Below are 11,482 nucleotides of genomic sequence, written 5' to 3' on the forward strand. Positions count from 1 at the left end.
TGCATACCGTGGAAACTACAGAAGACATTATATACACAGAGACCATGAAACAATACCTCCTCCCACCCCACTCTCCTGCTGGTAATAGCTTATCTAAAGTGATCACTCTCCTTACAATGTGTATGATAATCAAGTTGGGCCATTTCCAGCACAAATCCAGGTTTTCTCACCCTCCCCCCCCCCCCCCACACAAACTCACTCTCCTGCTGGTAATAGCCTATCCAAAGTGACCACTCTCTTTACAATGTGTATGATAATCAAGGTGGGCCATTTCCAGCACAAATCCAGGTTTTCTCACCCCCCCCTTTGGGGGGGGGGGGTCAGAAAACCTGGATTTGTGCTGGAAATGGCCCACCTTGATTATCATGCACATTGTAGGGAGAGTGATCACTTTGGATGAACTATTACCAGCAGGAGAGTGAGTTTGTGTGTGTATGGAGGTGGGGGGTGAGAAAACCTGGATTTGTGCAGAAATGGCCCACCTTGATTATCATGCGCATTGTAGGGAGAGTGGTCACTTTGGATAAGCTATTACCAGCAGGAGAGTGAGTTTGTGTGTGTGGTTTTTGGAAAAAAAAAAAAAGGGGGGGGGGTGAGAAAACCTGGATTTGTGCTGGAAATGGCCCACCTTGATTATCATACATTTATTTAAGTCATTATGTAGCTTAGTATTTTCAGATGCCTATTGTGCATTTTTAGTATTTTAGAAACTGATGTATGGAGTCATGAGTATTCATAATTTGAGAACTGAGTCCATCAGAGCTCAGGTAGGGAGAAGTTAGAAAGTAGGAGTATTAGACCACGCCACTGGGCTCAGGGGAGGCACCTGAGAGATACATGATGGTGTTGAGGCCAAGTCCCGAGGCCTGTGATGACTTTGCCAGTCTCTTGCACTTTTAGCAAAGTCCCTGGGTCCTCCACAGGATCAAGTCCTTAATACAGGACATGACCTATTGTGCCATATTTATAAAGCTTGACCATAAAAGTTAGATATTTGCCCCCTGATTCTTTCGTTATATAGAAAAGCAGCCTTTAGCTCAAAATTCTTGATAGAGGCTCATGGATTCAGCATATTTTAATTTAAATGTTTTAAGAGATTATAGTAAGTTTTGGCCTTACCCTATTTTATATTAAATTCAGATCTCATTTTAAACAGATTTTTTTAAACAAAAGAAAAACTTGTAATTTAAATAACATCCAAGTGAAATTTAAAAAAAAAAAAATCCCCAAAAATATTTTTCCAGCTGTTCAGAAAAGACCAGCAGTTATCTACCTATTATAGTGGCACCTTTGACCATGTTAGCTGAACATCAAAAAGAGTGCATGTGTGCTTCTCTCCATCCGTCCAGAAGGGATAACATAGTGGGCAAATATTAGGTTTGAAATATTTCAACTCCCTCAAAACAAATGTTCAGATTTCAAAAGAGTCAACTCAGTCCGTCATCCTGTCAAGGGCTGGATTTAGGGGCAGGTGACCCAGGGTGCCGGGCTTGGGGGGTGCCTGGCCTGGGGTGCTGTTTTTGTTGTTAGCGACAAAAGGGAAAATAGAATGTTTGAAGGAAAATATTTCAGGTGGTCCGTACATGGATTCATGTTTCACTAACCTCCTGGAATGTTTCTGTAAGCTTAGAGGAAATGAATTGGCCAGTCTTTAGATCTCTCTGATGCTGTGCTTCATTTTGCGGGGAAAAGGCGAGAAAAATGACTTTCTGAACTAACGGATGAGGGTTAACATTCTAAGGCTGTCACCTAGTGTAACACTATTTAATAGTGGTCCATACAATGTTGGTGCACAGTTCAATTTCTTGATGTTAGTACATTTGTTATTCTTACAATTAAAAAGTTTCCATAAGCTTAGAGGAAACTAATTTTTTTATTTGCTTATATATGGCATGAATAAATACAGATTTACAGATCCTAGTGTAAATTTATCATCTTATAGCATCTTATATCAAATTTATCATCTTATATCACAGGGATCAATCATGCATCAAAGTCATGAAATGGGCTACAAATGCAATAAAAAATAAGGTATTCAAAAGTTTAACAAATGGAGGGAGGGGGCGCTGAAGACACTCCTTGCCTATGGCGCCATTTGGTCTAGGGCCAGCCCTGATTCTGCCGAGGTAGATAATTGAACTCCATACAGTTTACCATCCATGGATCTTTAGGACAAAGTCCCTCAGGTAACTTGGTTCAAAAACCAGGTTCTGTCACTTAGTATAAACATTAAAGATCCCCAGTGCTTTCTGTGAAATTTTGACTTTGGGCGGGTATCTTTTTGTCAAAAGGAAATTCAAAGTTAGTCAAAAGGAAATTTTTGTCAAAAGGAAATTTGAATTCATTTGCAAATTGGATACTATTAATTTAGGCTTAAATAGAGACTGGGAGTGGCTAAGTCATTATGCAAGGTAGCCTATTTCCCCTTGTTTTTTCCTACAAACCCCCCCCCCCCCCCTCCGACGTTCTGGTTAAACTTGGATTTATGCTGGAAATGACCCACCTTGATTATCATACACATTGTAAGGAGAGTGGTCAGTTTGGATGAACTATTACCAGCAGGAGAGTGAGCTTGTGTGTGTGTTGGGGGGGCGGGGTGAGAAAAACCCACGAAAGCTTATGGTCAAATAAATTGGTTAGTCTCTAAGGTGCCACAAGTACTCCTTTTCTTTTTGCGAATACAGACTAACACGGCTGTTACTCTGAAACCTATCTTTTTGTCGTCACTTCTCCTACACCTGCTATTCCACACATGCCACCTGCCTGCTCCCTTTCACCTCCCCTATGGCTCAATTGCAACAGTGAAGCCATTCTTATAGATACATAGTTTATTATGTACTTTAGGCTCCTTGAAATTAGGGCACTCCATAAATATATGAGAAACCCTATGGGATTTGGTCGTTCTCCATTCCAATCCTTTTTGCAAGGTACTTGCAAACTTGACTCACCAGAAACCACTAACAAGACTCCAGTATTTAGAACATCTTTATTACACAGAAATAATGTAAATTTAATAGGCAGCAAGTTTAAAACAAACAAAAGGAAGTATTTTTTTCACACAATGCAGAGTCAACCTGTGGAACTCCTTGCCAGAGGATTTTGTGAAGGCCAAGACTGTAACAGGGTTCAAAAAAGAACTAGATACATTCATGGAGGATAGGTCCATCAATGGCTATTAGCCAGGATGGACAGGGATGGTGTCCCTAGCCTCTGTTTGCCAGAAGCTGGGAATGGGTGACAGGGGATGGATCACTTGATTACCTGTTCTGTTCATTCCCTCTGGGGCACCTGGCATTGGCCACTGTCAGAAGACAGGATACTGGGCTAGATGGACCTTTGGTCTGACCCAGTATGGCCGTTCTTATGTAAATTGTTTAGAAACACTAACCATGTTCTGTGTTTTAGATGCTGCTAGTGCAGCAGGCTGTATATAGCTAAGACTGTAGTTAGTAAACAGAGTTATTAAGGACCCAACAATGCCTCTGTGGTTTCTTCATCTTATTGGAGCTATAGAACTTATTCTGAGGGAGTTCTATGGCCTGTGTTATATAGGAGTCAGAGTAGATGATCACAATGCTCCCTTCTAGCCTTGGAATCTATGAATCAGCTCTCAACCATTTCCTGCCTCCCACAATTATGGACAGATTTATATATTTTGGGTTTGCTACATTGCCTCTATTTACACACACTATGCTAGGTGCTGATATGAAAGGTATTTGCATTACAAATGAAGATCTTTCATAGTTTAGGTGAGGATAGTTTAGTTGGGGTTGGTCCTTGTTTGAGCAAAGGGTTGGTCTAGATGACCTCCCGAGATCTCTTCCAACTCTAATCTTCTATGATGCGTTTACAATTCCTAACTTGTAGTATGACATGGGTATCTCCAGAAGTGTGCTTGTGCTGAGTCAACTCTTCTAAATGTGATGCAGTGTATACCCTGTCCTGGCTCAGAAAGGGTTAATGTGGACCTTAGTGGGACCTGGAGGTGGGCCAGGCCTAATTAATGATGAAGCCGAGCTGGGAAGGAGCTGGGTGGTGCTATAAACAGAGAAAGTTTGGAACAGAAGGGGCTACAGGGAGAAACTCTGCAATCATTTTCCCTAGGGCAGGCAGTGAAGAGGCTTGGAGGGAATGAGAAGGCTCTTGCACTGTGAGGAGAAAGCCCAGGGAAAGGCTTTGTAGGAAGGATAGCAGCAATGAGTCTGGTGAAGTGAACCTTGACTGCCTGCCCTAGGGTCCCTGGATTAGAACTTAGTGTAGAAGGCAGGCCTGGGTTCACCTGATAAGGTGGTGTGAAGCCTCTAAGGTGACATGGACTACTGGATACCCTGAGAAAACAGTGAATGGACTACTGGGCTCTGAATTGATAGTGGCAGACTGGCTGGAGGGATCACACATTTGTTTGTTAGACTTCCTATTATCCTAGAAGGGGCAAGACTAAATGTGACCTGACTAGAGAGCGGAGGTACAAGAAGAGGGAGACCAGTGCAAGAACCAGAGTGATTATCAGCATAAGGTGCTAGAGGAGGAGAGCCTGCTATGCCATGCCCAGTCACAAAGGGATGCACCTATGGTGAGTTAACTCTTCTACACACCTCTCCCAGCCCACCCATATACATAGCTACCAGAAGTAGCACTGTTTCTACTAAAGCATCATCCAAAACAATTAAAAGAATAGCTGTGAGGCAAAGCTAGAACTCCTCTGGACTGGGAAGGGAAGAGGCACTTGGGAGTATGAGTTCCCTAGTAACTTTTTGGGAATTGTGATAAAGTGATGGCTATGAAATTTGTTGATTAAAGCAGCAAAATAACCTTTGTAATAGGAATCCACAATTGAAAAGGGAAGCTGCTCACTGTACTTCAAAACTGACACAACCTATATGTTTGCACTCAAGTAAAAATAAATCCTAGAGCAGGAGCGCCACATGCAGATGATGAAAAGGTCTGCTGAGCAATACAATCCAAGCAGTTCTATGCCTGCTCCACAATGCTGCATTATCTGTTAATACAAGTTACTGTAAATGCCTCCTACCCAAAGGGATCCACCCAGGCTCACCATGTATGATGGTGTAGATACATTCATCCTCCCCCAGACCCACGCTCACACATACCCACAGATGACCACTCTTGCATTTAAACTTGTCTGTGAAAGACAGAAGTCACACATAATCAACACCAGTACATTTCCACACCTTGTCATTTATTTTACATCTCCTTACAAAATGTTTCTATTTTTGTTTCATACATCGTTGATGGGTATGTACATCAAATCACCACCGTCTACTCTTGCGGACTAACTATTGGAGATGCACTTACGCTGTGTGGTAAGGAAAACTTCTGAATAGAGTGAACACTGTAATAAGCAACTGCTGAGGGGACCAGAACTCAGTTTCCTAGCATATGGTGGGGGTCCTTAACTAGGAAATGTAATAGCGATACTGAATCTTGGTGATACCTGAAAATGTTTACTTAAGACCATGGTTGTTTTGAGTTAGGCTGGAGCTCATTGTCTAAAAGCAACCAGTTCAGTTTGTTTTGGTACATCCACATAGCAGTTTCTTCAAGAGCAGCCAATTTGTAATCTAAACACCCTACATCTAATGGATTTACAGACTGTGCATCTGGAATTGCTTTTGATTGTACTATTGCTGATAGGACCTACATTTCCACCCCATCCTGAGAAGGCTGACTGTTACAAGATACACTGGAGAAAAGGAGAGGGTGACTTTTTCCCCACCCCTCCTCCACAATCTGCTGGCTCCAGCACACATGAATAAGTCTGACAGATTCCCTCAGTATCAGTCTCTCTCTACATCATATATATGCAAGGTCACAAAGCCGCATTATGCAATACAGATTCCAGTAATGAAGTTTACAGTGGTGCAAGGATCAGTGCCCTCTGTTTATCCTCAATCTCTATTACTTGTAGGGTACGTCTACACAGCAAAAGAGACCTACAGCTCTGAGTCTGAGCCTCCTAGTATAAGCCAGAGTCAGTTGACACAGGCTCTGAAACTCGATGCTAGTTTTGTTTGTTTTTACAGTTGTATGTACCCTTAAATAAGGAGCATGGCCTGGAATAGAGGGGATACAAACGTTGTTCTCTTTACTGACCACGCTGTCACTGACGCATCATAACAAAAGCATGGTTTTTTGTTTTTTGTTTTTTGTTTTTGAAGCAGTAAGCAGTGTCCTTTAAATCTGAAGATATTTAAATGAACTCCCAATGGAGTATATGATGCGTAGACCATCACCATGATGAATCTCACCTAGACATCATCCCAGAAGTCATCCCTCTTCTCTGGCATGACTCAGTATTCCCACATAATCTTTAGGTTTGAGGGCAGCTCTGCAGTGCATAGCTCATCAAATTTTGAGGCATCTTTGACCTGTGTGCTGTAGAAAGCTAAGACATCCCCAGCAGTGCACATCTGGTGGAGTTGTGAATTGGGGACCGCATGGCCTAGTTCTGCAGCCAATTGTGCCAGCAGGTGATACTTTAACTTGCTTTCTTTTAGTGAAGCCTTTTGCCAGTCCTCAGAGAGTGAGGGTCCAAAAATTTCCCTGACATGAGACTCAAGACGACTCTGGAGATCCTCTGGGGGAAGGTACTTCCTACTGCGTGGTGGGGGACACGCCAGGATGGGTGGTTCTTTCACTAGAACAGCTGTTTCAACCTCCTCTGGTTCTTTCACCTTCTTCCTGTTAATCAGAAGGAAGTATTTTAAATCTCCCAGTGGCTATTGAATTGAGTGTCCTTTTCCATTTAGGTTAGATTCCCCTCCTCCCCCGATTCACACTCATTTTTGGTTTCGCTACCACAATTTGATAGCGCTTACATATGCCAGCACTGAAGACAGAGCAAGCTGTTTCCTTCACTAATTTGCATACACACTCAATACAAACATTAGCACTCTGAGCCTAGTCCCAGCTTTTTCCAGAAAGCCCACCTTCAATAATATTCACGGAGCAAGTGCCCCTGCACTTTCACAGCATCTCTGTGAGGCCTCAGACTGAGGTGCTCACAATGACTGTACGAAGGTTTATGGTACTTTAGTGGCACACCTGCAGCGGGGTGTTGTGCTAATGTAGCAGCTGTCGGATAGCCGGGCCCTGGCGGCATGTCTACGCTGCCCTTGGAGTCTGTGTAGCTGAGGGCCTGTCTACACTATGCAGCTTTTAGCGACAAGGCTGTGCCAACACAGTCTTGTCGCTAAAAGCCAGCGTGTGTAAACGCTCTGTCGGTATTTTGTCGGCACTTCTGCAGACAAAATACTTCCAGTCCCACAAGCGGCGTTAGCTCTGTCAGCAGGAGACAAAGCAGTGTTCACACTGCCATTTGCTTCAGCAAAATTTGTCTTTCCCAGGGGGGCTTTTTAAAGTACCCATGAAAGAAACAAGCTTTGTCCACAACGTCGCAGTATAGACAAGCCCTAAGTCTACAGGACAAGCCAGGCAGATACGAGCTCTCCGCGAGCTCAGCTGCTGTGGCGCGGGCAGTGTTAGTAGGGCTACGTGGTGCCCAGGGCTGGCTCTAGGCCCCAGCAAAACAAGCAGGTGCTTGGGGTGGCACATTTCTAGGGGCGCCATTCCGGTGCTGGCCATGCCGCCCCTCGAAATGTGGCCCCGCCGCCCCAGCTCGCCTCCGCCTGCTCCCCTGGGCGCGCCGCCGCTCCACTTCTCCCCACTCCCTTCCAGGCTTGCTGGGCAGGAAACAGCTGTTTGGCGGCAAGCCTGGGAGGGAGGGAGGGGGGAGAAGTCGAGAGGAGGCGCTCGGGGGTGGAGCGGAGGTGAGCTGGGGCGGGGAGCGGTTCCTACACCCCCGCCACTACTTCCTGCGGCCTCCCCTGCCCTCGCTCACCTCCGCTCCGCCTGCTCCCCTGAACGCGCTCCTCTCCCTGGCGGAGCGGCGGCGGGTTCAGGGGAGCAGGCGGAGCGGAGGTGAGCGAGGGCAGGGGGTTGCGGGGGTGGGGGAAATGCGGCACGCCCGGGGGAGGAGGTGGGGAAGGGGGTGGGAAGCGGTGGAGTTGGGGCAGAGCCGGGAACGGGCGGGGGCGGGAAGAGAGACGGCCAAAAATTTTTTTTGCTTGGGGAAGCAACAATCGTAGAGCCGGCCCTGGCCCTGGCCCTGGCCCTGGCCACTCGCTACCCGCCGCTGTCAGGCGAGCCCGGGCTGGGGAGGCGAGGAAGCTCGCGACAGCTGGCGGCGAGCTCGAGCAGGGCCAACCGCCGGCGTGTCGCGCGGCCCCAGCCCGCGGGGGGCGGGGCTGAAGGCAAGAACGAGGCTAGCGCGGCTAGGGCCGGCGGCGCGGCGGACACTCGAACCCCAGCCCCAAGCCGCCGTCCCTCCCCACTCCGGGCCCGGCCCCGCCCCGCACCGGGCGCCTCAGCGGGAGGGGCCGAGAGTAGCTCGGCCACGGAGCCTCCCTCGCGGTTACCTCAGGCCTCCCCACAATGCCCTGCGCGGCGGGACCCCCAGACGCAGCCGCCTCCAGGCGCGCACGAGCCCACAGGCGGTAGCCATCTTGGAAGCGCCACAGAAAGACTGCCCCCGCCCCCGGACGTAAGGCCCGTGGCACGACGGGAGAGGTCGGACTGTTTCCGGGAGCGCGCGTTGCCTCACGGGAAGGGGAGTCATGGGCTGTTTCGGTCACGTGGGCGAGGCACGGCGCCGCGGAGCGCTCTGGGGGATGTAGTTTGCGTCGGAGCGGAGCGAGGCTGCGGCCTCCGGGGTGCTCGTGCCCTGGGTGGAGCTGAGCGGGGTGAGGCCCGGAGGATGTGGGAAGAGTCTGCAGCTGCCGGGGCGCTTGTTGCCATAGCAACCGGGATGGGGCCTCCTCCGTGCCCGTGGGGAGCTGCTGGTGGTGGCCCAGCTGGGGCGGGGGAGCGGCGGCTCCGTGTCACGCCGGGCCCTGATCTTATGATGAGTTTTGTGACTTTTTTTTTTTTTAAATGCTTTTCATAAAGCCCAGCTCTTGATCCACAGCTGTGATTATGTGGGAATCTCAGCTTTCGCGGGGACCGGGGGCTTAAAGTAAGTGTCTAGCCCTCGTGGGTGTGGAGGAAAGCTGGAGAGTGTGTCCCGGTGCAGCCTGAAGACTCAACAAGAGCCCAACGTGTACTTTTCAGATCTCCGTATTTTTAGGCCTGTCTCATCATTGGGGCCTGACTCGCGGTTTTTGAACGATGACAGTGACAATACTGAGCTGCTGCGAAAGCTGCAAGCCTGAGATGGTTGTATCAGCCATGCCTTGGTTCACGGGTATTCGTGTGGTGTATGTGCTCACTTGCATCATTAAATCCCTTTGTTCAGCCTCCTGACTCAGCAATGCATTCGGTTAACAAGTCCCTACTTGGGGTACCTAGAATAGAGCCGGCAGGCAATGAGGATGGTGCATTACACGTCACCACATACTGCAGGGGGCTGACTCCAGCCCACCATTCCTTCTTGGTTGGGCTGCCGAGCAGAGGAGCAGCCGTTGAAACAGTTGCAGCATTCACTTTTGAATGGCAGAGGTGTTTTTCAATCTTGGGAACTTTTTGCAGAGAAATGTAATCTTTTAGGGGAAGAAAGGTACTGTTATATTTCACACAACCGTGAGTTACATAGGGTGACTTGACCAAAAGCACCCCATAGTCACACCCTACGCGCTATTGTAATTATCTTTGTACAAAGATACCTTGTGAGGTATCATTTGAAAACTAATAACTTGCTGGTCAATAATTTGGTGCAATGTGTGTAGCAGCATTATATGGGACATTACGAAATCCCCCTGTATGATGTTAGCACACATTCAAAACCACACAGCCATGCCTAGGCAAAGGTTGTTAAACAGGTCTATCCTAAACAGAGGAATGTGTGTTTTACCTCAGTTTATATATAAATAGTAAAGTGGGTCCTCAAGATAGCAGGGAGAGGAATTGACAGAAGATGAAGCAAATTTGCATTTCTGCAAACACAGGTGGGAAGAAAGGTGCCTCCTTCACCACCCTATTCCATATTGCGTCCTTTATTGTTTGAATAATCTTTGCTTTGAGGGGACTCTTCAGAATAACCTAGTTCATGGGTTCACTAGACTATAAAAGAAAGGAGCAGAGAACCCCTAGTGATCGCTCTCTTTCACCTAAGAAAACAAAGGCACCAATATTGTTGGGCCTTGGGGAGAGATCCTTACCAAGGAAAGGGTCAGTCACCATCGTACTGGAAGACTGGGTGAGAGAGGCGATCTTGAACAAAGCCTTGCTAGATTAAGTTTTAGACTTGTAGATGTGTATTTTCACTTTTATTTGCTTATAACCATTTCTAACTTTATCTGTCATACTTGAATTCACTTAAAATCGTATCTTCTTTTGTTAATAAACCTGTTTTCTTTTTTTAAAATCTAAACCAATCCAATGCTGAGTTTAGACTGAATTGTTCGGTAACTCCAGTTAAAGTAGCAAACTGTTGAATATTGACTCTTTACAGGAGCAACCAACCTTTAGTATTGGAACTGTTCACGAAAGGGCTGGACAGTGCAGAACACCTGATTTTGGAAAATTTGGAACTGGGAGTGTGTTGGGGTCACCCTGCAAGTAGTAACCAAGTCTGGTGGAAGCCAGAGTGTGACTGATGTTTTGCTAACAGGCTGTCGGGGTCAGAGCTGCTGGACCAGGGCTGTGGCTGGATACAGACCCTCAGGGTGTGACCTGCATGGTGGTAGACTGTGAGCAGCTCAGGTTGGGAAATACAACTGCAAAGCATTGTGAGGCATCCAGGGTTACAGGGCAGGCTGTGATACAACCCCTCGCTCATTTGGATTGAACCCCAGAATGTGATAGTGACTACAAGTTTACAGAGGGTGTGCACTGGATCAGTATCTAAGAGGCAGCAGGACCTAGTGGACAGAGTCTGCCTGGGAACTCAGGAGACGGGTTCTCTTTCTGGGGTTCTGAGTAGCTTTGGACAAATCACATAATGTGTCTGTGCTTCAGTTTCCTCAGTCTGTAAAATGGGGATAGTAGTGTTTATTTCCTTTGTAAAGTGCTTTGGGATCTGTGTATGAAAAGTGCCATGTAAGAGTTAGGTATTATACACACATCATTAACTCAGCTCTCAAAGTCCTGTCCAAATATGCACCAGGCTCAGCATAAAATTGAAGAGAAGGATTCTCTGGACACAGTCTTTGGAGGTAGCTTTAACTGTCTATGGCTATGACCCTGAAAGCTGTGCCTTGCAGGCAGAACCCTGAGCTCACCTGAAGGCCCTCTGAACTCACATTGCAGGATCAAGGCCTAAGTCATTATCAGAAATGCAGAGTTTCTTATTTTTTTTAAATATGTTTTTGATCTCATTGGCTGTTCACAGGCAATTATTTTGTCTGGTTTAGTTTGTACACGTAAAATTCAACAAGCAGTTGAAAGTAAGCCCAAGGTGTATATGTGCACTTGTGAGACAGAATTAAACTTACATTTTAATTGTGTGTGAATCAGATGCACATAA

At 46.8% G+C, this 11,482-nt stretch overlaps 1 protein-coding gene across 1 annotated transcript; it reads right to left on the reverse strand.

The window, feature by feature from the left end:
* Positions 1–5,179: 5,179 nt before the first annotated feature.
* MRPL50 (mitochondrial ribosomal protein L50) lies at positions 5,180–8,572 on the reverse strand. The gene is made up of 2 exons (XM_048851177.2): positions 8,439–8,572; positions 5,180–6,702 (listed from the first exon to the last, which is right to left on the reverse strand). The coding sequence occupies exons 1-2, from the start codon at positions 8,522–8,524 to the stop codon at positions 6,312–6,314; spliced, it is 477 nt and encodes a 158-aa protein (XP_048707134.2). The 5' UTR covers positions 8,525–8,572; the 3' UTR covers positions 5,180–6,311.
* Between the last annotated feature and the right edge of the window lie 2,910 nt (positions 8,573–11,482).

The sequence above is a fragment of the Caretta caretta genome, chromosome 5, assembly GCF_965140235.1.
Source record: "Caretta caretta isolate rCarCar2 chromosome 5, rCarCar1.hap1, whole genome shotgun sequence".
Lineage (NCBI taxonomy): Eukaryota > Metazoa > Chordata > Testudines > Cheloniidae > Caretta > Caretta caretta.

What these genes read in the sequence shown, in the direction of transcription:
- MRPL50 (XM_048851177.2), bottom strand. Translation starts at nt 8,524, where the DNA reads ATGGCTACCGCCTGTGGGCTCGTGCGCGCCTGGAGGCGGCTGCGTCTG. An exon ending in GCATTGTGGGGAGGCCTGAG is followed by an intron (nt 6,703 to 8,438) that starts GTAACCGCGAGG and finishes TCTGATTAACAG; the next exon opens with GAAGAAGGTGAAAGAACCAG.